Raw genomic sequence first — 27,945 nt, forward strand, 5'->3', positions numbered from 1 at the left:
CCTACAGTGGAAAGAACTCTAGACTAGTAACTAAAAGGTCAGAAGCTGTATCTGTTCCTAGCTCTGATAACAACTCACACTGTGGCCTTGGGTCCCTGGCTGCAATGTCTGTATTTGTAAATTGAAGTAGGACTGCGGTTTTTAAGGCCATTTTTAACTCTAAGACACTGCGATTTTAGGACTCTTAGCTTCAGTTCCACCTCACCCCACTAGATTACCTTTTAGAGTGTAAGCATGTGATTTTTCCTCCTTTGACAGGGGCATCTTCCATGTTCTGGGCCTGATGAAAATGGACATGGTAAACTATCCTATACAGAGCGTCCAACCCTACCTGAAGGAACATTCTCTCTGGTATGAACGAGCTAAATTCCAGGAACTCCTCAACAAGCAACCCAGTATGTTCAAAATTTAAGGACAGGAGAGGGGGAGATTTGATTTTGGGTCGATTTCATACAGTGGTAGGATACTTTCCTTTTTTTTTTTTTAATAGATAGTTTCTCCCTGTTGGACAGGGGGCTAGGGCCTGAGGTAGGAAGAAGGAACATTTCTCCAAGGGAAAAGATGTACAAAATCACTTATTTATTGAGGAAGAATATATCCTCAAGCCTTAGTTTTCAAGCCTTGGTGTTTGAAGATATTTACATATTCCCTTCTATGTCATAGATCTCCTTGATTGCACCACAAAATGGCTAACCAAAACAGCTCTAGACCTCACTACACCACCTTCAAGTTCTCCTGACTCTCCCAGCTCCTCCAGCATGGCCCATTCATCTCCAAATTGGGCAGTGGACAACCCACAACTTCCCAGTTCCACAGTGGTGCTGTACCAGGGTTACCTGAACCTTCTTCTCTGGGATCTTGACAGTAAAGAGTTTCCCGAGGTAGGAATATATGTTAAAATATTACCTTTTTGTTTTGTATTTGATACCTTTACTAAAACACTCTTCTGACAGCTTGCTTTTCCCTGCCTCACCAGACTCTGCTAATGGATAGAAGCCAGCCGCGGGACATGGAGTCCCAGTTGAAGCAGTTGGCCATTCTGGCCTCAGTCTTGCTAGTGGCCAGAAGTTTCTCTGGTAGCACTTTATTCAGTTCGACTGAATTTGTGAATAAACTGAAACACATAACCAAGGCCCTGATGGGGGAATTTAACTCCAGGTAAACTTCATAGAGGCTTCCCCGGTGACTCAGTGGTAAAGAATCTGTCTGCCAATGCAGGAGACCCAGATTTGAACCTTGGGTCAGGAAGATCCCCTGGAGTAAGAAATGGCAACCCACTCCAGTGTTCTTGCTTGGAGAATTCCATGGATAGATGAGCCTGGCAGGCTGCAGTCCACGGGGTTGCAAAAGAGTCAGACATGACTTAGAGACTAAACAACATGAGCAACAACAAATTTCCTAGATCTTTCTGAGAGTGGAAACTAGTATGTTGGCTTTGGAACTTAGGCAGTTAATGTATTACTGCCTTATTCTTCATCATAAACCACGCAAAAGACCTTGGGCATCATCTTCAAAGGTCATCGGTGTGTTTTGATAAAATGTTTTAAGGCTTGTGATGGAAACAAAACCTATTTCCAAGGAGGTGAGTGTGGTAACTAGTTTGCTATGAAACATTCAGTACTGTACTAAAAATGAGTCATTATATACTTAAATAAGTGACACTGGATTTGTGTTTGTATATCCAGAAGTTGATCCCTTGGTCAATATGTATCCATAATTTGCTTCATGCAGGGCACCTCAGCTGAAGTAAAAAGAAGAACTGGAAGTTCAGACCTCAATATATTTACAAGTTAATTGCTGAAGTAGGGAAGACAACTATGGAAAATGCCTAAGAAATCTTAAAACAGAATTTGAATAAAGTTTATGGGGCTAAAGAATACTGAGGAGATCCAAGAATGGAACTGAACCCTTGTCCAATTTGTTTCATTTGAAGTGGAGAATAGTATGAATTAGTTAATATGTACGAATTAATATGAGTGAAATAGTTGACATCTTGAGGGTAACAATGAAATGATTTGAAATGCTGGGTCCCCTGTTAGTGGTGGAGAGCTGGAATTCTTTTGTAAGTGGACCTGGCTTCTGGTGTTGGATTCTCTGGGCTTTGCCCCTATGCCAAGGTCACTCTGCTTTCTGTCCTTCATTATCTAGGCCTGAAGAGGCTATGGTGACTGTGAGTGAACAAGTGTCTCAGAAAATACATGAACGCCTCAAAGACATGGGCCTAACTGCCCTGAGTAGTGAAAAGAAAGCCTCTCTTAGAGGCCAACTTCAGAACATCGCCAAGAAAGAGAACCGTGTTCGTAGCATCATTGGTAAGAGTCCTCCTATGGTGGTGGGGCTGGGAAGGGGTGGCAAGAATGTGGAAGGTAAGAAGGTGGACTCAAGCCTGGAAGTCAATTGTGAAGCCATTCGAAAATGGGATGATCGTTGGGAAAGTCTTTTGGCTTTAGTTTCTTTATGTATGATGTGCAGAACTGAAATAGATCTCTTTCAGTTTGAAGGTTTTAAGGTCAGCTAGGATGCGTAACTTGCAGGTGCTAGTGCTGAGTGATTCCTGGTCATTCTCTAACTATAACCCAAGACCTGTGATGGGAAACCCTTTCTATATCCCATGCTTTAAGATACCATGACGGTCGCTACTTCCCTCTAAGGAACTGATGCTAATTTAGGCCGAAGGATATATTCCCTGCAAGAATGGGAGCAGTGAACTCAACCACCTTGCTTCTAATTTTTGAATCTTGACATAGTCTGATATGGTTGTAGGACCCAGTGTTGGTACACTGGCTGCAATGTGTGTCCTTAGAATTTCATGTACAATGTCTAGGATCCTCTTGTTAGGCCACACACATCAGGAGTTCACTTAGCACCCCATAACATTATAAACAGCCAGAGACTTACTGGCTGGACATCTTTCAATAATGCATTGCTTTTAGGAGCTTTATAGCATTCCTTCTTCCAAAAGAAAAGAAAAAAATTCATTAACATGGTTTACCTAAATGAGTGGGTAGGTCAGTGAAAATGTGTTAATTTAAACGTCGGTGAACAGAGAGGGCAAGGGCACTGTGAATTTCTTCTGAAACCTCTTTGATCTTTCCCTTTTAACTTTTTTCTTGCACACAGATCAGCAGACCCACTTGTTTCTCAAAGGCTGTTTGGTTCACAGGATGCAGGAGTCTCTGCTAGACTTCCCTGTTGGCCTTATTCTCATCAAGGGGGAGTTGACAAAACTGGGTTGGAAGTTTTTCAATCTGATGTGTCACAATCAGCGGGTATTTAGCCCCTATTATGATGAAATCCTTAAAGATATCATCCCTCCAGCTCAGGCCCAAGAAACAGAAGTGGAGTCTATCTGACAGTGCCAGACCCCAGTCTGGCAACAGGGACCCAGGAGAGAGGGCTCAGCATGTTCCTGGGATGACATCACCTGTGGCGAGCAGAGTAACATCTTCCTCACTATGGCCTGGACTCAGGGCTGCAGGATTCCAGCATGTAAATACAAACTGGCCCAGCCCCCTTCATAATAAACTTCTGTGCTGCAAGAAAACCTTGGTTCCTTCTGTGTTGTGACTGAATCCAGGTTTCGTGCCCTTATCCCCTACTGTCTGAGAACCCATGAGCTCGCAGTTCTCTTTCACTGGCTCATCATCTTCCCGCCTGGCTTGAGCAGGCATCAGGGCATCGGCTGCTAACATTGTTTCCTCCAATGGAAAATCATTTCCTTGAGAGCTGTGAAAACTTTCTCTGCAATTTTTCCAAAGTATGAGTTCTGGAAGTATAAGGGCTTCTAGAGGTTGGGAATACACTGAGTTACAGATCAGGGGAAGACATAGAACGCTATTTCTAGTATCACATTTTCCCTATAATTTTGAAACTGCAGTAATGGTAAGAGCCCCCACATCCTGTTCTGGTGTGGGGGTCATGAAGCAGTATGCAAAAGTGAGGACTGGGTTAAAGTCAATATTGTCTGCCAACAAGCATTCATTTGAGGATATTTCTCAGCCTCAATGGGCGCTCGCTCTCTCTTTCTCTCTTTAGTGATCATGGGGGTAAGTTTTAGACTCTCTCAAACCAATTGCAAATGCAAGCACTTAGGTCACAGACACTTGTTTCAAGTTCATCTCTGGTTCCATTCTGTAGCTAAATCTTCTATTGTCACATTTCTAGGCTTAGAACACTTCTTTCTTCTTGAGATAAATGACCTGGGTATTCAAGAGTGGGACAGCCACCATGTTTCTTCCCACCTGCAGTCTAAGCCTCAAACTCTCAGATTGTGATTGTCAACTCATTTGGCATCACAAATGACAGATGTCCTAGATTCACAAAGATCTGGGCTTGTTTTCTTCAATTGTAGAGATTCACCCTATCATTTGACCTTTGACTGTGTGGATCACAACAAACTGTGGAAAATTCTGAAAGAGATGGGAATAACTGACCACTTGACCTGTCTCCTGAGAAATCTGTATGCAGGTCAAGAAGCAAGAGTTAGAACCAGACATGGAACAACTGACTGGTTCCCAATCGGGAAAGGAGTATGTCAAGGCTGTATACTGTCACCCTGCTTATTTAACTTATATGCAGAGTACATCATGGGAAATGCTGGAATGGATGAAGCACAAACTGGGATCAAGATTGCCAGGAGGAATATCAATAACCTCAGATATGCAGTTGACACCTCACTTATGGCAGAAAGCGAAGAAGATCTAAAGATCCTCTTGATGAAAGTGAAAGAAGAGAGTTAAAAAAAGTTGGCTTAAAACTCAACATTCAGAAAACTAAGATCATGGCATCTGGTCCCATCACTTCATGGGAAATAGATGGGGAAACAGTGGAAACAGTGACAGACTTTATTTTTTTGGGCTCCCAAATCACTGCAGATGGTGGCTGTAGCCATGAAATTAAAAGACACTTGCTCCTTGGAAGAGAAGTTCTGACCAACTTAGCATATTAGAAAGCAGAGATATTACTTTGCCAACAAAGGTCCATCTAGTCAAAGCTGTGGTTTTTCCAGTAGTCATGTATGGAAGTGCGAGTTGGATTATAAAGAAAGCTGAGTGCCAAAGAATTGATGCTTTAGAACTGTGGTGTTAGAGAGGACTCTTGAGAGTCCCTTGGAATGCAAGGTGTTCCAACAAGTCAATCCTAAAGGAGATCAGTCCTGAATATTCATTGGAAGGGCTGATGTTGACGCTGAAACTTCAGTACTTTGGTCACCTGATGCAAAGAACTGACTCCTTTGAAGAGACCCCGATCCTGGGAAAGACTGAAGGAAGAAGGAGAAGGGGATGACAGAGGATGCAGTGGTTGGATGGCATCATCAACTCACGGCCATGAGTTTGAGTAAACTCCGGGAGTTGGTAATGGACAGGGAGGCGTGGCGTGCTGCGATCCATGGGGTCCCAAAGAGTCGGATAGGGCTGAGTGACTGAACTGAACTGAAGTGACCCTATCATTTACAGGCCAACTACAACAGACCACCAGCACTCTAGCAAAGTAGGGGGGAAATTAGCTCACCTTTGGACTTGTTTGAAATGGACAGGAGAAAATAAAAATTCACTTGTGGGCTATTATGACTGCATGGGGCAAAATAATGTCCTCATCATTTCAGGGGATGGGAAGAGCTGAGTATAATTTACTTAATCCAAGAATAATAACAGATGGGATCTGAGTTCCATTACTCCCAGGGTAATTTTTCTAGAAGATGGATCCCAGGTGTTTGCTATATCTAGGTGAATAGAGTGATATCTATATTGGCTAAATATAAGGCACACAGAGGAAGGAGGCTGGCCGGCTATACTCAACGGGGTCGCAAAGAGGTGGACAGAACTGAGCACACCTGCACGGAACAGTGTGGCACAAGCAGCTCTAACGGGCATTAGAACCTGTTTTGCTTTTTGGTTTTCTTCTCTGGTTGAGTGAGTTAAGGGGACATCTTTGCACATTTCTGGGGGCTGAACGAAGTTCTTCTGAGGATTGTTTGAAGCCACTGGACTAGATTATCTTGGAAGGTTCCTGGGTTATTTTCTTACAGTGGCTGTAACAAATTACCATGAACCTGGTGACTTAAAATAACACACATTTATTCTCTTCTAGCCCCAGAGGTCAAGTACAAAATCGGCTTTACTGGGTACAAACCAAAGTTTATTGGCAAGGCCACTGTCCCTTTGGCAGGCTTTCTCTAGGGGAGAATTTCTTAAGTTGCGTTTTTTACATCTAGAGCTGCATTCTTATAGTCCTTGCCTTGTGACCCATTCATCCGTCATTTGAGCCAACAACATAGTATCTTGCTTCAGTCATAACACTGCCCTCCTTCTTCTGTATCAAATCTCCTTCTCCTTTCCTCTTTATAAGGACACACTATTACATTGAGGGCTCACCAAGCTAGTCTCCTGGTGGCTCAGACGGTAAAGAATCTACCTACAATGCAGGAGACCTGGGTTCGACCCCTGGGTCAGGGAGATCCCCTGAAAAAAGGATTGGCTACCCACTCCAGTATTCTTGCCTGGAGAATTCCATGGGCAGAGGAGCCTGGTGGGCTATACTCCATGGGGTCACGAAGAGTCGGACGCGACTGAGTGAGTAACACTTTCACTTTTCGCTTTCGAGATAGTCTCCCCATCTCAAGATCCTTAACTTCATCACATCTGCAAAGTCCGTTTTGCCAAATCAGGTAACGTTCACAGATTTCAGGCACTAGGGCATGGATATCCTTAAAGGCCATTGTTCAGCAGACAACAGTCTGTCTTCTGACCCCTGCAAGGACTCAAATCCATCCATCATGCAAAACATATTCATCTCATCCCAATATTCCCCAAAGTCTCAACATATTACCTATCTAGTCCAGAATCTCACCTGTAAATCATTTAACCAGATATGTGAGAAACTGGGTATGATTCTCCCTGTGGCAAAAATTTTCTCCATCAGTGGGTCTGTGAACTAGTAAAAAAGTTACCCCTTCCCAAAATACAGTAGTGGGATAGGTATAAGATAATAGTTACAGACATTCCCACTCCAAATGGGAGAAAATGAAGAAAAGAGTTATTGACTCCAAGCAATCTTGAAATCCAGCTAGGTAAACTCCACCAGGCTACAAGGCCTGGAAATCATCTTCTGTTTCTGGAAATTCTGGCCTTCGTGCCTGAGGGTCTATACTTCACATCGAAGGTTCTGTACTCAGAATCATCCTTCCATTTTTCTTGAACGATACTACATGTTTGCAGCTGAGTACTTTTTATCAATTTGTTTCCTTCCTGTAGGTTTTTGGGAATCTAACACCCTTTTTCATTTATATGCTGAAAATTTGCTCCTAAGACATGTCCTTGATATTTTCTAAAACAATTCACCATTCTTTATCGGAGACTTTTTGGATGGATAGAAAAGATCTTAACTTCATTTTAGTTTTTGTAAATATATTTGTAGCATAGTTGAAAGCTTTTTCAGTCATATAGCTAGTTTTTAATTTCTTTGAGGATATCTATACCATGCCTCCAATGTACACAACCCACCTACTTGGTGCTGAGGAAGATGAGGAAGATAAAATCCTGCTGTAGACCTGGATATAGAGCTGTCAGAAATGGTAGTGTGTAAGGTCCAGGCAGAAGCACTGGAAAGGTGTGACCTCTGAGGGGAGAAGGAATTTAACAAGAACAAAATTAAGAAACTAGTGTTTTTAATTTATTTATTTATTGGACGCATGCTGCAACATGTGGGCTCTTAGCTCCCCAACCAGGAATCCACCCCAAGACCTGCGGCACTGGAAGTGCAGCATCCTAACCAACCACTGAACCGCCAGGGAAATCCCACAAAGAGAATAAAGTGGGAGGCATTTTCTATGGTGTCTTCTTTAAGCCAAATAAGCATTCAGTTATTCACAAGTTGTATAATTTTTGCATTTAAAACATCAGTGAGAACTCCCCTGGTGCTCCAGTGGTTAGGACTCAGTGTTTTCACTTCCTTATGCTGGTTTCAATCTCTGGTTGAGGAACTAAGATCCTGCAGTGCAAGCTGCGTGGTCCCCACACACCCACCCCCAAATAATCAATGAATCAGTTCACTTCAGTTCAGACGCTCAGTCGTGTCCGACTCTAAGCGACCCCATGAATCACAGCATGCCAGGGCTCCCTGTCCATCACCAACTCCCGGAGTTTACCCAAACTCATGTCCATTGAGTCGGTGATGGTCTCCAGCCATCTCATCCTCTGTCGTCCCCTTCTCTTCCTGCCCCCAATCCTTCCCAGCATCAGAGTCTTTTCCAAGGAGTCAACTCTTCGCATGAGGTGGCCAAAGTATTGGAGTTTCAGCTTCAACATCAGTCCTTCCAATGAACACCCAGGGCTGATCTCCTTTAGGATGGACTGGTTGGATGTCCTTGCAGTCCCAGGGACTCTCAAGAGTCTTCTCCAACACCACAGTTCAAGAGCATCAGTTCTTCAGCGCTCAACTTTCTTCACCGCCCAACTCTCACATCCATACATGACTACTGGAAAAACCATAGCCTTGACTAGATGGACTTTTGTTGGCAAAGTAATGTCTCTGCTTTTCAATATGCTGTCTAGGTTGGTCATAACTTTCCTTCCAAGGAGCAACGGTCTTTAAATTTCATGGCTGCAATCACCATCTGCAGTGATTTTGGAGCCCCCCCCAAAAAAGTCTGACACTGTTTCCACAGTTTCCCCACCTATTTGCCATGAAGTGATGGGACCATGTGCCATGATCTTACTTTTCTGAATGTTGAGGTTTAAGCCAACATTTTCACTCTCCTCTTTCACTTTCATCAAGAGGCTTTTTAGTTCTTCTTCAATTTTTGCCATAAGGGTGGTGTCACCTGCATATCTGAAGTTCTTGATATTTTGCCAGCAATCTTGATTCCAGCTTGTGCTTCTTCCAGTTCAGCGTTTCTCATGACGTACTCTGCATATAAGTTAAATAAGCAGTGTGACAATATACAGCCTTGAAGTACAACATTTCTTATTTGGAACCAGTCGGTTGTTCCATGGCCAGTTCTAACTGTTGCTTCCTGACGTGCATACAGGTTTCTCAAGAGGCAGGTCAGGTGGTCTGGTTTTCACATCTCTTTGAGAATTTTCCACAGTTTATTCTGATCCACACAGTCAAAGGCTTTGGCATAGTCAATAAAGCAGAATTAGATGTTTTTCTGGAACTCTCTTGCTTTTTCGATGATCCAGAGGATGTTGGCAATTTGATCTCTGGCTCCTCTGCCTTTTCTGAAACCAGCATGAACATCTGTAAGTTCACAGCTCACGTATTGCTGAAGCCTGGCTTTGAGAATTTTGAGCATTACTTTACTAGTGTTTGAGATGAGTGCAATCGTGCAGTAGTATTAGCATTCTTTGGCATTGTCTTTCTTTGGGATCAGAAAGAAAACTGCCCTTTCCCAGTCCTGTGGCCACTGCTGCGTTTTCCAAATTTGCTGGCATATTGAGTGCAGCACTTTCACAGCATCATCTTTCAGGATGTGAAACAGCTCAAGTGGAATTCCATCACCTCCACTAGCTTTGTTCGTAGTGATGCTTCCTAAGGCTCACTTGATTTCACATTCCAGGATGTCTGACTCTAGGTGAGTGATCACACCATCGTGGTTATCTGGGTCGTAAAGATCTTTTCTGTACAGTTCTTCTGTGTATTCTCGCAACCTTTTATTAATATCTTCTGCTTCTGTTAGATCCATACCATTTCTGTTCTCTATCAAGCCCATCTTTGCATGAAATGTTCCATTGGTATCTCTAATTTTCTTGAAGACATCTCTCGTCTTTCCCATTCTGTTGTTTTCCTCTATCTCTTTGCACTGATTGCTGAGGAAGGCTTTCTTATCTCTCCTTGCTATTCTTTGGAACTCTGTGTTCAAACGGGAATATCTTCCCTTTTCTCCTTAGCTTTTGGCTTCTCTTCTTTTCACAGCTATTCGTAAGGCCTCCTTAGACAGCCATTGTGCTGTTTTGCATTTCTTTTCCATGGGGATGTTCTTGATCCCTGTCACCTGTACAATGTCACGAACCTCCGTCCGTAGTTCATCAGGCACTCTGTCTATCAGATCTAGTCCCTTAAATCTATTTCTCACTTCCACTGTATAATCATAAGGGATTTGATTTAGGTCATACCTGAATGGTCTAGTGGTTTTCCCTACTTTCTTCAATTTAAGTCTGAGTTTGGAACTAAGGTGTTCATCGTCTGAGCCACAGTCCCCTCCTGGTCTTGTTTTTGCTGACTGTATAGAGCTTCTCCATATTTGGCTGCAAAGAATAGAATCAATCTGATTTCGGTGTTGACCATCTGGTGATGTCCACGTGTAGAGTCTTCGCTGGTGCTGTTGGAAGAGGGTGTTTGCTATGACCATTGCGTTCTCTTGGCAAAAATCAATGAATAAATTTACACAATTTCTGTACTAGCAAAAGAAGGAAACGTGTTAAAAGTAAATATTATAGACTTTATGCTTAGATGCCTGACCAAAGAAGAGCTTTGCTAATCAGTGGAGAAGTGGTTGCTACTGCCCCCTTGCTACTCCTGATTGGACGGATGGTTTAGTGAGGCACTGGGATGGCCCCCGGCAGGGTCTGCCCAAAGGCCTGGCTGAGCATTAAGACGGTGGATCTTGACTATGTACATAGATGAACCTGCAGGACGATCATTAACACGGTTATGAGAGCATGGAGGCCTCTCCAGGCAGCTCTCCAGCCTGCCCCCGGCGGGACGGGAAGGGGGCAGGGAGGCCGCCGGAGGCCGGTCCACGCCTTTGCAAGGATCTGGCGCCTGGGCGGCCCGCAGTTGGGCCTTAGTCTTCTGAAAGGGACGACAGTGAGAAGGGGTGGCGTGAAGCGATTGGGTGGGAAGGCAGCTCCTTGCCTTCTCCCCACACGTCTTCCTCTCCTGCCTACACCCGGAACACCCTGAACCCTGTCTGGAGGGCCAAGGCGAGCCCCGCCTTCGCGTCCCGGGAAGTCTTCTCGGGCTTGTCTCTCCTGCCCGACCTCCCTGCCACGTCCCTCGAGGTTATGTTCGAGGGTTCCGTGGGGCCCAGCCCCTCATCTCCAAGGCTCCTTCCTCACTGTGGCCAGATACGACACCTCCACCCCACCCCAGCCCGGTTGTGCCCGACCAGCGCATAGCCTCCCGTGTGTCTGGGGCAGAGCCTCAGGGCTACGCGGAGTGGCTGAGGCTGCTCCCCTGCGGGGGTGGCTTGCAGGCCTGCAGCCCAGCGCTTTTCCCAGCCTTCTGCGCCTCGGGCCTCCCCTCCGTCGGTTAGGCAATTTCTCCCCCTCCTCGCCTGTGGCTGGGAGGGTGCCTGAGACGCGGGTGCGGGGAGGGTCCCGGGGTTTGGGAAAGTCAAGGAGCGATCGGGGAGCCAGGGGGTTCTGCCTGCTTTCCAGGGGACCCGGGGCTGTCGTCGGCCGGCGGGCGCCCAGCGCCCAGGGATCCCTAGTCAGGGGCCCAAAGCGCGGAAGCTTGCGTGCCCCGGGCGGTCTGTAGGTGGAGAGTGGTGGTTCAAGGCGGGGTGGCGGCTGTGGGGCGCTCCGCCCCTGCTTTGTCTGCCTCGCTGTTACCTAGCCTGTCCTGGGGCGGAGGTTTAAAGGCTCCTGGGGAGGTCGCCTGTCCGCCTTGGGGTCGGGCCCTCGGGTAGTCAGGAGACTGGTCTCTTCTTCCCCAGATTCCGCCGCTCCAAGGGGCTGTGGCGCCCCCTGGCGCCACGGTCACCCAGGCGTAGGCAGGCGGGAGGGGGCTACCCGCAGCGGTTGTCTTGCCCACAGCCGCTTGTTCCCCTGCTTGGGACCTTCGTCCTGGAGGGAGGAGGGAAACCCCTCCGCCCCCCACACCCCCAGAGCCTGTGCGGTGTCAGAGGCTGCCCCTGCTGGTCCCTGCCTGGTGCCCCATCTGGAACTTTCCAGACCATCAGGTCCGCTGTTTCCCTCCTGGGCATCCTCCTGGGTGAATGTGCCTGGCCAGGGGCTGGTCTCTCTTGGGATGGGAGGGGGGCTGCAGTCAAAACCAAACTGGCAGGACTCTTAGCAGTGGATCAGAGTGTGTCTTGCTGATCAAAGGCCTGCGCACCCTGCTACCCCAGTGCTGCTCTGCTGGGGGTGTCCTCTCAGGCCCTCCAGGCCCTCCATCCCCCTAAGTGCAGACATGGGGGCACCTGCCTTTGTGGCAGATGCCTGGGAACGCTGCCCATGAGAAGGAAGATAGGAAGACAGCTTACATAGAGGCCCTGGCTGCGGCCTCCGCGGTCGGCCCCTCCTCGGCAGCTTCCACGTGCTTCAAGCAGTCTCTGGGCCTGCTCCCCTGGGATGTCCAGCATGGGGAAGATCTTGCAGTCCCCGCGGTGCATGTGGCGCCAATCCGAAGGTGGTCCCCGCCCTGCTATTGGCCTAGTCGCGCTTTCCCCGCCTCCTCTGCGGCCCCCTCCCCACTGTTTTCTTATCTACTAACTGGGGGCTTCCCAGGTTGGAGGAGGGGCATGCTTGCCTGGTAGGGGGAGGAGGCTTCCCTAGTAGGGAGCTGATGACTAAGGGGTAAAGAATCAGCCTGCCATGCAGAAGACCTGGGTTAGATCCTTCCGTCCTTCCACTGGGAAGAGCCCTTGGAGAAGGAAATGGCAACCCACTCCAGTATTGCCTGGGAAATCCATGGACGACAGAGCCTGGCAGGGCTACTTACTGCCCATGGGGTCCAATAGAGGTCGACATGGCTGAATGACTAAATATGCCATGACATAAATGTGACAAAGTAGACAAGAGATCAACAAATAATACACGTAGAAAGGAAAACAGTTCCTCAATAAACCTCTACACAGATGCCAAATCACATTAGCTTAAAAAATGAAAATTAGGAGATATAATAAGTGAGAAAGCCACTTTGAAGAAAATTTTACATGATAGTCACTATTAAAAATAATATACAATCATCCTAAATACTTTAAAATATTTTAGGTAGGTAAGCACATTACCTAAGGACAAATGCATTTGGAAAGTTTGCACCAACCTAGAAAATAGTGGATAACTAAGAGTCACGGTGATGGATTCAGAGAGATGGAAGATGTAGAGTGACTTTATCTACTACATACACATTTAGAGTGTTTAATATTTTATAATTAGCAAAATTCGTTGAGTGAAAGACTAGAAAATATATACTAATACGTTGACCAAACATTCACATGGATTTTTAGGTTTTCTTGAAGGTTTATTTCAGTGTGTGTGTATTTTTTGTCTTACACTTCCATCATCCAAACTGTTCACAACTCTTGTGCAGATTTCTCTTCAGCTCATGCAGGAGATGGATTTCTTCTCTTAGGTCACAGAGACTCAAGAAAAACTTGCTGTTAGGAGAGAGAAAAATCCATAAAGTTCTGCGTGATACCCTGTCTTCACTCCCTCTCCCTTGCTAAGTAAGCTGGTCTGAGACTTCCAGAGTTCCAATTCTGTCTCTGACAAACAGGGAACATCGATCCACATTGTCCACATTTTTCCAAAAGAAGCAGCATGACTTTTCCCGCTACTATTATTTCAGTGCCCACTAAGCTCCGCTTCCTGTGTCCTTTATGCTTTCCATTTCTGTCCCTGGTATGCCCTCCCTGGAACGGGCTGAAGTGTCGGGCAACTCCTTTCAGTTCTTTTTGCAACTTTGATCTTCCTTCAGAAAAAACCCATAATATGGCAGCGGGAGTTTATTAAAAACTATTCATGGTGGTATCGTGTTCCTTCAGTAGAGCTCAGTCCCAGTGTCTGCATCTCCGTGTAGCATCTGAATGACTCCTGACAAGCTCCTATATTTCATTAAGCCTCAGCAGCCTCAGAGAGGGCCAGGACCTGGCAGTTCTGCATATCAGAGTCCTGATCAGAACACAAGAAGGAAGAAAATATGAAGCAGGAGGCACAGGGCCTGGCATGCAGCAGGCCCTCAGAGTTCCCTGGATTTGTAGATCCAAGTAACTGGGACCCAGGCCTCCTGATTTTAGCTACCTGCTTCTGCATGGGTGGCTCGGTTTCTAAGGGTTCTCTCGGTGTTACACCGGTAGCAAAGTGGGGGTGGGGGGAGGGCAGTAAGAACTGGGAGCTCAGTCTCTTCTGGCCCCGAGGGCTCTCCTCTCTCTCCTTGGAAAAGGAACTTCTTTGGAGGACTCATCTTGCCTTTGTGGCCCTGACAAGGTGATTTGGAGACTATTCTTGGTTTCCTTGAGCATTTTTCCTTATTTTTCCAAAACCCCATGACTTCATCCCATAGACTCTCCTCACAAACACTCTTTGAAGACCTGGTCACTGCCCACAAGCCAAACTGGGTGAGTCAGTTACCATGAGGTCTTGACCTTAGAACCCTATATAGTAGGTGGGATTGTGAGATCCTCCCCACCCTAACATACAGGACACCCAGGGCACTCCCCTTTACACAGATGATGGTGGCACAATGGCTCAGGTTGATTGTTTTCCACTCTTCTAAGGATGTGTGTGGAGTGAGCCCTAACACATATGCCATGATTACCTGTGATGAACCTCTCCTCTTGTGGCTAAGGTCATGGCTGATATAGAATCTTCCCTCTGCTGAAGGGGAAAGGCTCTAATCATGTGATTCCTTGAGTCTTCCAGAACTCCAGACTCATAATTACTCCTTCAAAAATCTCTGCACTAAAAGACTTGACTAAACTCAAGCATGGCTTTTAGTAGCTAAAGGCTATGTATTAGAGACAACCCCATCCTGACTTACCCCCCCACAGACACCTTTAATTGTATCCTTGAAAAAGCTCAATGCTAACAATAGGATTTGTTGTTTGTTGCATCTAAAACTTGGTAGCAGACAGATATTCCCCAGTACTCACTTTTAGAGCAGTTAGATATCTTGTAGTTACAATCCTTTCTCCTCAATTTGAGATGAAACATTGCCTCAAGGCCCTGAGAGTCATCGCTGTGAAGTGCAAAGGTTCAGGGAGATAACCCTCCCTGTTGTTCCCTTTCCCTATGGGAGGTTAAGGGCCTAAGTTCAGTGAACACCTTGTTCCAATTTACACCACTGCTTCCTCTCAGGAATACAAGAGAAGACTGTTTCTCTTCCAGATAAGTGAGAGAGAGAAAGTGTTACTCTTACACTCAGGTGCAGATCTTTGCAAACCCATGCACTGTAGCCTGCCAGGTTCTTCTGTCCATGGATTTCTCCAGGCAAGAATACTGGACTGGGTAGTCATTCCGTTCTCGACGGGATCTTCCTGACCCGGGGATCAAACTCAGGCCTCCCGCATTGCGGGTAGATTCTTGACCATCGAGCTACCAGGGAAGCCCAACATAAGTGCTAATTAGCAAAACCAAGTAGCTGCATCATAGGAACTAACCCCCTACTCCACCCCCATTCAAACACCCCTCAATGACTTTCCCTTAGCATTCACCCATCTGTAAAAATGTCTCCAGCCTTCTTTTCAAGGATTCAAGTTCAGTCCACACTGGACAGTTTACAAGTTCAGTTCACAGTGGACTTTCTTCCTATATGTTGTTGTTCAGTTGCTCAGTCGTGTCCAACTCTTTGAAATTAGTGCTTGGCCTTGTTTGTCTTTGGTACCTCTCAAGATAAATATTTGGAGAGAGGGGAGTGTCCCTGGGGTGGAGAGTGTGGGAAATCTTGGGATTCATAATTAGATGAGGGAGGGGCAGAGAAACCACGCTTACCTTTGAATCCTCACATGAACCATTCAGGGTCAATTGTATTACTCTCACTGTAGTTTCTTGAGGTTTGATTTATGGCCAAGCATATTCTGGGATGTTCCAGCCCCAGTTGTTATATGCAGTGTTCTAATTTGAATTAATTTTGTCACTCATGTTGTTCAAAACTTCTCCAACTGATTTTTTTTGTCTGTTTTAGTTGTAATTCAGTTAGCTGTTAAAATACCTTGCTGTGACTGTTTATTTCACTATTTATTCTGTCAATTTTTGCTGCATATATTTTGACTCCTATGATAAGAAGTGCATAAATTCGAATTGCTTTATTAATATATTCTTATCAAGTGAAACCTCTTATAATTATGAACTATTTATTTCTACAGTATAGTTTCCTTAAATTAATTCTCTCGTTGATGTGCTGTAACAATTTGATATTTTTAATTACTTTTAGATATTTCTGAAACATGATCTCTTCAAATACTTCTCTATTCTTCTCTTTCTTGAATGCCAATGAAACATGTATTAGATTTATTCACCACCTCTCCGTTAACACTCATCTACTCTCTTTTGGTACTTTCTATCCTTCTGTCACTCCAGGTTACATTCTATAGAGTTTCCTTAGACCTATATATCATTTTTCTAAGTCTTCTTTCAAGTAGGAAAATCATCTTTGAGCTTTGAACCACAGCACCAAATATTCAGGGTATAGTTTATTATGCCTCTCGAGAATTAAAGGAGGTAAGGGTTAGAGATGTTAAGTGAATGTTCTCAGGTGACCCAGCATGACAAAGGAAGAGCGCAAACTAACATAGTCAGACTCTCAGCCCAAGTCCTTCCCACTGTACTTGCTTTCTCCTGGGATATGGATCCTCCCAATCTCTCATATCCCAGAAAATAAACTATAGAGAGGTCTTCCAACATTGTTAGAACTGTGCAATAATTCATTTTAGCTTTTAAAAGTCAGACAAAGAGACACAGATGTAAAGAACAGACTTTTGGACTCTGTGGGATAAGGTGAGGGTGGGATGATGTGAGAGGATAGCGTTGAAACATATATATTATCATATCTGAAACAGATCGCCGGTCCAGGTTGGATGCATGAGACAGGGTTCTCAGGGCTGGTGCACTGGGATGACCTTGAGGGATGGGAAGGGAAGGGAGGTGGGAGGGAGGGTCAGGATGGGGAACACATGTACACCCATGACTGATTCACATGAATGTATGGCAAAAACCACCACAATATTGTAAAGTAATTAGCCTCCAATTAAAATAAATGAAAAAGAAAGAAAATAAAAGTCAGTGATTCTGCTTCATTAGGCATGATATTTTCCTAGAACTTTGTTCTGGCCTTTGGAGCATTTATGTATTGTTCCAAAAACATATTACAATGATCACGGTATTTCGTTTCCAAGAAGAGCAAACCCCAGCATGTTTACTCAGAGAAGCATGGGAATTGTTTGAAACAGTTTTGATATACATCTTTCATCCTACCAGGAGGGAGATGGACACACCACAGTGAGTGATGTCCACATGGGCCCCCTCAGCATGACTGCAACATGTCAGCAAGCAGAATAGATGGCCAGACATTTAACACTTTCATTCTTTCCTTCCTCAAACTTGGCAGAGGGCAGAGGTGTTAGAGGAGATTGCAGGACAGGCCGCTTGGGGGACACCGCCCGTCCCTCCCTGCACTCGTCACACCATCCTGCCTGTCCTCCAGAGGAACCCCAGGTAGCCTGAGACAGCTGTGATTCCTCAGAGAAATATCCAACTCGGACAGGCACAGGGGCCATCGGGAGAGAAAGTGGTGATCATAAGGGCGGGCCAAAGACCCTCAGCCCCACAGTGAGCCGGGAAATGTCCCTTTACTCCTTCTGGGGACGATCTACCCCCATGGCTGCTCTGTTTCCCACGGCCAAGTCTGACTGAGCTCACACAGGTGACAAAGCTTCAACCAGCATCCAGTGACCCCCAGTCCAACATGTGCATAGTTGGAGGAACGGTGCCTGGGCTGTTCTGGGGCAGGGGAAGGAAAGGGCTGCCTCAGGGGCACCGCTTCCCCTTTTCCTTGCCTCTCCTCTGACCCCCGCCATGGTACAGCTTTCTTCTCTTCCCTTCCCTTTCTCTTTCTCCCATGTCTCTACACCCCTATGTCTCATCGCTCCCCTCCTCCCTCCACTCTCTTCCTGTCTTCATCTTCCTCCCTCCTTCCTGAGCCCCACCACACCCACCTCCCTGCCACAGCCTCCTGGGCCATCCCTGAGGTCTGTCTTGATTTGACAGAGTGCTGGACCCCCAGTGAGGTAGCAAGGCCCTCGCCTTCCATCCCCCCACTCCCTCTTCCTCCACACCCTTCACTGGGCACTGGAGGAACGGAGGCAGGGAGGGGTGGAAGGCCTGCAGATTGGATTTGAAGTGCTGGTCCTTGTGGCACAGGAGAAGGGAGTTGGGACAGTCTGGGAGGGAGCTACCCAGGGGAGAAAGGAGAGAGAAGATGGAGAGACTGAGGGTGAGAGGCTTCACCATCCTGAGCTGACAATCACTTCTTTCTATTTCCGGTTTTGGACTGTGCCATCTGGAATTGTTTCCCAAGTTGTCACCTCTGGAGAGTGCCTACATTCCTCCCTGACACTTACAAACATTGCTGATCTCTGTACCTACCCTTGAGTCTGTTAAGTTGGGGGTAATTATCCCCTATTCCCAGTGTGTTGAGAGAGATTTTATTATGAATGGGTGTTGGATTTTGTCAAATACTATTTCTGCATCCATTAATGTAGTCCTGACTATTTTCTTCACCCTTATGGTACCACTCAGTGGTAAAGTCATGAACCCAGGGATCCAGTCTTAATATATTTAATACTATTACCCCCATCTAGTGAAAGATGGCATTAGACGGCAGAAATTAGAACAGTTATGGATGGCTTACTGCTTTAGCAGCAATTAAAAGAATATAAGAAAGAAATGTTGAAGAAAGAGAACAGAAAAGAGCAAAACTAAACTGAAGCAAAGTAAAAACAACAACAACTCAGAGAAACAAAACATACTCAGAAAACCTATGATCAAATGCTAACTGTCATGAAGAAAACTAAGCCGTGGTTGGTAAGGTGAGCAGAGAAGTGAGCTTAGTGAGGGTGGTGGTTATAGGGACATCTACATGCAGGTTGTTCCAGGAAAATACATAATGGTGTGAAAACATGCTTGGTGAGTTACAGTTAGGGTCAGAGGCACAAAAAAGAGGCTAGTGTGGCTGGAGAACAATTCATTGAACAAACGTTGAAGTATACATTATAACAGGCATTACTATACGGATATGTTAATGAACAAATAAACATAGATTCCTGCCTTCCAGGAATTTATATTTTTCCATCAGAAGGAGATGGCCAATTTAGAAAAATAGCGTATAAATGAAATGTATTGTATTCCAAAAAGTGGTAAACAATTGGGAAGAGAATAGGAAATAAACAGTGGAATCAGGAGAAAGTGAAAAGCGAAAGTGAAAGTAGCTCACTCGTGTCCGATTCTTTGCGACCCCATGGACTATACAGTCCATGGAATTCTCCGGGCCACAATGCTGAAGTGGGTAGCCTTTCCCTTCTCCAGGGGATGTTCCTAACCCAGAGATCAAACCCAGGTCTCCCACATTGATGGACGGATTCTTTACCATCTGAGCCACAAGGACAGCCCAGGAATAGTGCAGTGGGTAGCCTATCCCTTCTCCAGTGCCTCTTTCCAACCCAGGAATCGAAACGAGGTCTCCCACATTGCAGACTGAGAAGGTTGGACACAAATACCCTGAATGCCTCTTGTTCTTAAAGGGGTCACAGTTTTCTCCTTCCCCAGAGAGGGGCATGGCCTCACACTCCAAGATTCTTGCCTGGAGAAGCCCCTGGACAGAGGGACCTGGTGCGCTACAGTTCATGGGGTCACAAAGAGTCAGACAAGACTGAAGCGACTTAGCATGCATGCCGTTTTCTCCTTTATGCTGCTTTTGTCAAATGTCAATGTCATTGCTATGCTGGCTTTACTGCACAGAGGCCAGAATACATTTTCCCTATCTGGTGTGGACTCAACTCCTTATTTACCATAGGAGAGCCCTGTGGACACTAGAGTCTGATGGCTTTTTTCATCAAGTGCTAAGTCGCCCATCAGCCTCCTCGTCCATGGGATTCACCAGGCAAGTATACTGGAGTGAAAAATAAAAAAAGAATACTGAAGTGGGTTGCCGTGACCTCCTCCAGGGGATCGTCCCGACCCAGGATCGAACCTGGACTCTGGCATCTCCTGCACTGGAAGGCGGATTCTTCATCACTAGCGCCACCCGAGAAGCCTCTTTTTCATCAAGGGGCCAATCGTTTTTAAGTTCAGTCTCTGTTGCAAAGTTCATCGATGTGGACATCAGTTCTCTGGGTTTGAGTCCTGGCCTGGCAGAAACCCTGGCCAGGCGGTATCTAGGCCACACGGAGAGACCTTTTGCCGAGCTTTCCACCTATGGGTTATAGAGACACGAAGCTGGCATCTGAGAGGAACCCTCTCACCCATAAGCCTCTCTGCCTTCAGTCCCTGTGGGCGGGTCTGTATTTTGGCCCCGCCTCCCGGAACCGAACTGACTGAGTGAGTGGGTGGCATCTGACCGGAACTACACCAATCACGTGCTCTTCTGGCGAGGTTAACTTGCGGCGGAAACCGTTAAGACTCCAGCTGCCTCCAGCACTGCGGCTTGCTGGCGGTGAGCTGAGGAGAGGGAGGAACGCGCTACCACTGCTGGGATCTTGGACGTCTCAACTATTTTCCGACTCTTCTTCTAGTCAGGTACATCTCAACAGTATTTTTTCTATAAACTACGTCTTTACTGATATAAATGAAATTACCTAGGACCAAAGTTTGGGGATTAATAAGAAAGGCGATCGATTGAATTGCTCGCCGGCCAACTCTCCTGTCCACCCTCTGTACAACCCTCTTTCCTTACCTGTGATTAGCTTCAATTTTGTGACTAATCATTTCTTGCTCTCTTTAAAATCCCTCACTCAAAAAAGTAATATAAAATAAAATACCTCGATCGTGTTGCGCTCCTTTAAAAATCGTATTTCTTTGCATCGAATTATTTTTGTGGTTCATATTGATAGGGCAAACTTTAAATTCTAAATGTTGAAATGCATGCTTGTATACACGTGTGGGTGTATATACACGCATATATGTCTCTGTGTGTATATATATATACAGAGTCCATGTTCGATCCCTGGGTCAGGACGATCCCCTGGAGGAGGTCACGGCAACCCACCTCAGTATTCTTTTTTTTATTTTTCACTCCAGTATACTTGCCTGGAGAATCCCATGGACAGAGGAGCCTGGCAGGCTACAGTCCATGGAAGCGCAAAGAGTCAGACATGACTGAGAAACTAACACTTTCACTTTCAAACCACTTTGAAATAGTTTTTTTTAATGGATCACGAGGCACGAACATTTATCCATCTTTATATCCATCCTCCTAACCGTATTTCAATTGGTTAAACTATTACTAAAAGGTGAGATTTATGGTATAACCATGGGGCTTCCTCTGTGGCTCAGCTGGTAAAGATGCCACCTGCCAGTGTAGGAAAGGTAAGAGACTTGCGTTTGATCCCTGGGTCGGGAAGATCCCGTGGAGGAGGACATGGCAACCCACTCCAGTATTTTTGCCTGGGTAATCCAATGGACAGAAGAACCTAGTAGCTTACAGTCCATAGGGTGGCAAAGAGCCTGACAAGACTGCAGCAACCTATCACACAGATATCATTATGGTTCCTTTCAGCAGTGAGTGAATTTTTTTAAAAAAAATTTTTTTGAAATAACTTTAGACCCGAAAAATGTTTGCAAAAAACAGTATAGAAAGCCTTCGTCCAGATTTCCATAATGTTAACATCTTACATAGGCATAGAAAAATTATGAAAATTGAAAATTAATATTGATGCAGTACTATTAACTAATTTACATACTTTATTTGAAGTCTACCATTTATCACAGTGATCTCCTTTTTCTGTCCCAGCATCCCAGCATACCACATTTGGCCATCATTTTTCTTTAGTCTCCTCCAGGCTGAGAATTCCTCAAGCTTTCTGGGTCTTACCCAACGGTGACAGTTTTGGAGATACTGGTGGGGTGTTTTATAGAATGTCTGTCAATTTGGGTTTGTTGGTGTTTTCTTAGGATTAAATGAAAGTTACACATTTTTGGCGATAATACCTGTTTTATTTCCTCTCCTTCACTCTAATGGTGATGGAGTGATTTCTACTATAGGGATCTGGGGGTGACTGCTGAACATACACACTGGACAAGTACTACCCGCAACAGCTTCTCAGTAATGTTCACTCACTGCCCTCAGTGCCTGAGGGCAGAGGACACTACTGGCCAGGTCGAGCCTCAGGGGAGTCATGCTCTGGAAGAGAATGAACAAGCAGGGCTGTGGGAGGCAATCTGTGGTAACAAGACGAGGAGGTGACCCTTGCTTCCCAAGGAAAGATGTGATTAGCTTGTTTGAATACTTCTGTGGGCTGGTGGGGAACCGAAACCTGATGTTCAGGGGTAAGCAGACACTGTGGCTAGTTCCTGTGATAAGGCTGCTTTGGGGCTAGGGGAATTCTTGCTGGGAGCCAAAAAGAGGGATAGGATACTTCTCAGACTTTTATTCACTGCTTTTAAAATTCATCTGTTGATTTTGCCTACAACAAATATGACTAAAAGGTGACTTTCTATGTCCTATTCCTATCATATTTGTTCATTGGAATTCTGTAGAGCTGTATTTTTTCCCCTCATAATTTTATAAATTTTCAAATTATAAAATTTTATAGAATGCCTTTCTAATTATCAAATCAAATAAGTAATTAAATTCTTTATGTCAATATTGAATTGTGAATACCTTCGTTATATTGTGACTTATAATCAAATTATATCATTATTTAGTTTCTTGCCTTTTTCCAGCTTTGGTGATTAGGAACTCCTTCTTGTGGGGTTTGTGTTCTTTTAGCATGACCTGGTTCTTTTTTGTGTACTTCCTTGCTGGTGTTATAAGATATTCCTGTTCATCTCGTGTTTTTCTTTCCCCACCATGACCCTGAAATCAGAACACTTCTGCCAAAACCCATGTTTCCTTTCCTTGGAAAATGACATTTAGCAACTGATATCTCCCCGCGTGTTCATTGCTACTGGCGTTTCCTTGCAGCTAGGTCCTCCTTCTCCATTCGTAAATGATGGAAATACATTTTCTGTATATACTTACACTTCCAGATACATCGGAATTTCTCTAGCTATTTCTGTCGATAGTGAAAGCCAGGAGATCACACTGATACTTCTTTTTTTAAATTAATTAATTACTTTTAATTGGAGGATAATGAGTTTACAACATTGTGATGGTTTATGCGATATATCAACTATCCACTCTAGCCTTATTTGTAACTTCTTTGTCTCACCTGACTCTCCTTATCTTCAGTATTTACTTATTTGTTCACACCTGATTATACACGATGTAGTTGCAGAAATGCTACCGAATGGTTAGATAGTATGGCCGACCTAATGGACATGAATTTGAGCAAACTCCAGGAGATAGTGAAGGGTGGGGAGACCTGGTGCTACAGAGCTGGGGGTCGCAAAATGTTGGACACAACTTAGTGACTGAAGACAAAACACACCTGTTAGCAGCGGGTCTGATAACTTGTGTTTGTGTACACTTCTTTATATCTTAAGCCTCAGAGGATGCAATCAAAGTACTGTTCCCCCAAGTTGCTTAGCTTAGATATTTTTTCTTCACGCCTTCTCTTGTGGTTAAGACATTCATTTGTAATCTATTTAGGTTAATTTTTTGGTGCTTCTAATTTGAGCTTGCCCTCTCCCCAGATATCCTAGTTCATTTTAATTTTTCACTTAATCTTGGGATATGTGAAACACCACTGTGATTCAGACTCAGGGCTACACAAAAACACATACTGTAGGAGTATGATTCTTTCCCCATGCCTTCTACAGCCTTCCCATTCCCCATTTCTTTCAAACAGTCCCCCTGTAGATAACCAATCTGGTTATCTGGTTGAATCTTCCCTGTATTTACTCTACACAAATGAATAGATACATGTGGGTTGTCTTATGTTCCATTGTTTATTAAATGATAGATAGCATTTTCTAAAGCTTTTTTGCACTTCTCCTTTTGCAATAAACAGCATTCCATTAAAAAAAAACTCCTTATTCTGTACTCCTTCATTCTTTTTTACAGCTACATTGGATTACACTGGCTTCTATAGGGGCATTTCAGTTGTTTCCAACATTTCGTAATTATTAATACAAACAATGCTGCAGTGAATAACCCTGGGTACACGTGTTTTTGTGTTGGTAGAAATGTCTCTTCAAGTTTTATTCCTAGCAGTAGGATTGTTGGGCCAAATGTTAAATGCATCTGTAGTTATGTTAGGTATTTCCAAATTTCTCTCCAGAAGAGTTGTACCACTGGCTACTGGGATTCTTTCCTCATTACCTCACTATCAGAATGTTTTTCCCTATCTTTGTGACCTTTATTGTCATTGTAGGTTTGAAATGATATCTCCATGTTGTTTTAGTATGGTGGTGGTTTACTTTCTCAGTTTTGTCTGACTCTTGTGACCCCATGGACTGTAGCCTGCCAGGCTCCTCTGTCCATGGGATTCTCCAGGCAGGAAGACTGGAGTGAGTTGCCATTACCTTCTCCAGGGAATCTGCCCCACCCAGGGATTGAACCCGAGTCTCTTGCATCTCCTGCATGCCAGGTGAATTCTTTACCACTGAGCCACCAGGAAAGCCCTTGTTTTAGTAAGTTTCTGTGTAATTATGAGGATGTGACACATTATATATATATTGCAAATTCTCTATTCATAAATTTTCCCATTTTTCTGAGGAGATATTAGCCCTTTGTCCTGCAGTACTTGACTTCTGTGTGTATACTTGGACTATTATACATTTGTCTGTGGGGCATCCTGAAAATACTTTATCCCAGTTTCCCCAATGCCTTTTAATTTAGCTCAGCTGGTGAAGAATCCGCCTGCAAGCCAGGATACTCCGGTTCAATTCCTGGGTCGGGAAGATCCTCTGGAGCACACATAGGCTACCCACTCCAGTATTCTTGGATTTCCCTGCTGGCTCAGCTGGTAAAGAATCTGCCTGCAAAGCAGGAGACCTTGGATCGATCCCTGGGTTGGGAGGATCTCCTGGAGAAGGGAATGGCTACCCACTCCAGTATTCTGGCCTGGAGAATTCCTTGGAGTCCCTAAGAGTCATAGTCCCAAAGAGTCATACATGGCTGAGCCACTTTCAATTTCACTTGCCTTACATGAAAAAATCATTTTTAGTCACATAGAATGTTCTTTCCTTTAACCACCTCTGGAAATTTCAGTCAGAGTTAGAAAGCCTTTCCCAATGCTTATATTGAAGAAAAATTCGGCCATAGTTTCAAGATTTTGTTATGGTTTCATTTTCTTGTTTCGATTCCTAAACCCATTTACAGTTTATTTTTGTGGATGGTAGATGATGGATCTACACTAATGTTTTTAATGTTATTCCAGCATCATTTATTAAATGTTCACCTTTGCCTCAGGGATTTTACATGCCTTCGGACCATATACTAAAATCCCTAACTATAACTGGTGTTATTCTGAGTTTTTTATTCGATGCCACTGGCCTATTAGTCTATTCCTGTACTGGTACCCCACTGGTATAAATTTGGGGCTTTATAGTGTGCTTTTATGTCTGATATGATTACTATTCACTCATAGGTTTTCCATTTTACTTATATCCTGGCTATTCTTGCATGTTTTTTAAAAAATATGAACTAAATTATCCATTGCCCTAACTCGTAAAAATGTTCACTGATATTTTTGAGATTATATTCAATGTATACATAACTTTAGAGGGAATGAATATCTTTTTAATACTGAGTTATTCTATCTAAGGTCATTCAAAGTCTTTCTACTTATTCAAGTTTCCTTCTATGTTGTTCTAGAGTGTTTACAAATTATCCTTGTATAGATGCTCTCGTTAAGTTTATTTCTATACATTTACTCTTTGTTATCGCTATTGTATATGGGATTTTCTCTCCTAAAGTGTCCTCCAGCTCTCTCTCTGTGTGTGTGTGTGTGTGTAGAAACAAAGACTAATAATTTTTGTATGTAACTTTATATCCTACTACCTTGCTGAATTCTCTTTGTTTTAGTTAATTTGTCATGGTTTCTATAACACTGTTCAGGTGTGCTATGATATCACCTGCACATAGAGGTAGCTTTACCTCTCCTTTTCCATTCTTAAAAATCTTTTTGGTTTCTCTAGTCAACTGACTAGTGCTTGCTGTTGAAGACTGAACAGGAGTGATGTAGTAGGCATACTTCGGTTATTCCTGACCTTATTGGAAATCCTCCGGTATAAAGTACTTATATAAATAAAGTACTTGCATGAGGAACTTCTTATATAGCTTTTATCATGTCATAATGCATCCCTGATTCCTATTTCTTGAGTTTTGTCTTTTTTAACATGAATGCCTATTGAAGTTTCCCAAAGATTGGTTTGGCATCTATGGTGATAGTCATATGATTATTGTTGTTCAGTTGCTGTGTCATATCTGACTCTTTCCAACCGAGGCTCCTCTGTCTTCCCCTATCTCCCAGAGTTTGCTCAGATTCATGTGTATGGAGTCAGTGATGCTATCTAACCATCTCATTCTCTGCTTTCCCCTACACTTTTGCCTTCAATCTTTCTCAACATCAGGGTCTTTGTCTTTAAATATGTTACCATGGTGAATGATACCAGTGAAATTCCTAATATAGTGCCAGCCTTGTATTAATGGAATAAATCCCACTTTGTCAGAGTATATTACTTTCTAAATGTATTGTTGGCTGTTTGCTAATAATCTATTTATAGTTTTGGTATCTATGTGTATGTGTTAGTATCCTACTTGCTTCCTAAAAGAAGTTAGGGAAGTTTTCTGCCTTTCGAATGTTCTTACACAAGTCATAAAGCTTTGGTACTATTTGATCTTTGATGGTTTACTGCTACTGCTGCTAAGTCGCTTCAGTCGTGTCCAACTCTGTGCGACCCCATAGACGGTAGCCCACGAGGCTCCGCCGTCCCTGGGATTCTCCAGGCAAGAATACTGTAGTGGGTTGCCATTTCCTTCTCCAGTGCATGAAAGGGAAAAGTGAAAGTGAAGTCGCTCAGTCATGTCCAACTCGTAGCGACCCCATGGGTCTGCAGCCTACCACGCTCCTCCACCCATGGGATTTTCCAGGCAAGAGTACTGGAGTGGGGTGCCATTGCCTTCTCCGTGATTGTTTACTAGAATTCACCAATAAATACATCTGAGCAAGGTGCTTCGTGGGGGTAATTCTTGTAATAACTTTATCCATTTCCTCTGTGGAAATTGGCTGATTTAAACTTTCTAACACTAGAGTCAGACTTTTGGTAGTCTGTATTTATCTAGGAAATTACCTATTTCATGTAGATTTTCAAGTTGATACAAATATAGGTTGACAAATAATCCCTCAGGTTTTAAGATTCAATGATTATTTCATCTTTTTCACGTATTACTTTGTCTGTCTCTGTGATCTTCATTCCTTCATCAAGCCAGCTTATGGCTTGTCTGCTTTGAAAAACAGGATTTCAATTTGTTATTCTATTTTGTGTCTCATTCATTTCTGCTTTTATCTTTTGTTTTATTTAGTTGTTCTTTTATTCCTAGGTTTTCTTTTCAAATTTCTGAGGCCATACTTTAAGTCATTTATCTTCATTCCGTAATTTTTACACATAAATGTGTTTATGGCGGTGAACTTGCCTCAGATCACTGCTATAAATGTCTCCCATACATTCTGATATGTAGTTTTTCATAGTCATTCTTTATAACTTGACTTTGTATGTCTTGACTCAGCACTTTTAAGAAAAGTGAAAAAAAATTCAGGTGGAAAAGCCTTTCTGTTTCAGTTTTTGTTATGAACTATTGTTGCATTGGGATTAGAAAAGATTGCTTGTAATATTTCTAGTTTATAGAAATTAATGATATCATCTCTGTGAGATCATTACAATCCATCACTAACAAGTGTATATTCTCTAGTCTTTTTTTGTTGTTGTTGTAAATTTATTTGTCTTAATTGGAGGCTGATTAGTTTACAGTATTGTGGTGGCTATTGCCATACATCAACAGGAATCAGCCATGGGTCTACATAGTCCCCCAGTCCTGAACCCCCCTCCCAGTTCCCATCCTATCCTATCCCTCTGAGTTGTCCCAGAGCACTGGCTTTGAGTGCCCTGCTTCATGCATCAA

At 44.0% G+C, this 27,945-nt stretch overlaps 2 protein-coding genes across 6 annotated transcripts in view; both read left to right on the forward strand.

The window, feature by feature from the left end:
• The first annotated feature begins 283 nt into the window (after window positions 1-283).
• On the forward strand, window positions 284-3,544 carry LOC145536020 (T-complex protein 11-like X-linked protein 2). Its single transcript, XM_081564384.1, has 5 exons — window positions 284-395; window positions 664-881; window positions 977-1,158; window positions 2,149-2,312; window positions 3,121-3,544. Exons 1-5 carry the CDS (start codon window positions 284-286, stop codon window positions 3,351-3,353), a joined length of 909 nt encoding a protein of 302 aa, XP_081420510.1. The 3' UTR covers window positions 3,354-3,544.
• Window positions 3,545-6,496: 2,952 nt separating this feature from the next.
• LOC145536858 (melanoma antigen preferentially expressed in tumors-like) overlaps window positions 6,497-27,945 on the forward strand; it is a 34,736-nt gene continuing 13,287 nt past the window's right edge. For 3 of the 5 annotated variants that reach the window (XM_081567021.1, XM_081567023.1, XM_081567024.1), the window contains exon 1: window positions 20,283-20,456. The gene's annotated coding sequence lies outside the window, so the exon portion shown is untranslated. Of the gene's footprint in view, window positions 6,573-20,252; window positions 20,457-27,945 lie in introns of those variants that run through there. The other 2 variants (XM_081567022.1, XM_081567020.1) reach the window with 2 other exon arrangements.

The sequence above is a fragment of the Giraffa tippelskirchi genome, chromosome X (assembly GCF_054371585.1).
Source record: "Giraffa tippelskirchi isolate mGirTip1 chromosome X, T2T-mGirTip1v1.2.pri, whole genome shotgun sequence".
NCBI classification, from domain to species: Eukaryota; Metazoa; Chordata; class Mammalia; order Artiodactyla; family Giraffidae; genus Giraffa; species Giraffa tippelskirchi.

Bases quoted from the DNA above. Each gene is read 5' to 3' on its own strand.
- LOC145536020 (XM_081564384.1), top strand. From the start codon at position 284: ATGAAAATGGACATGGTAAACTATCCTATACAGAGCGTCCAACCCTAC. The intron at 1,159-2,148 runs GTAAACTTCATA...TTCATTATCTAG, and splicing joins ATGGGGGAATTTAACTCCAG to GCCTGAAGAGGCTATGGTGA. The intron at 2,313-3,120 runs GTAAGAGTCCTC...TCTTGCACACAG, and splicing joins CCGTGTTCGTAGCATCATTG to ATCAGCAGACCCACTTGTTT.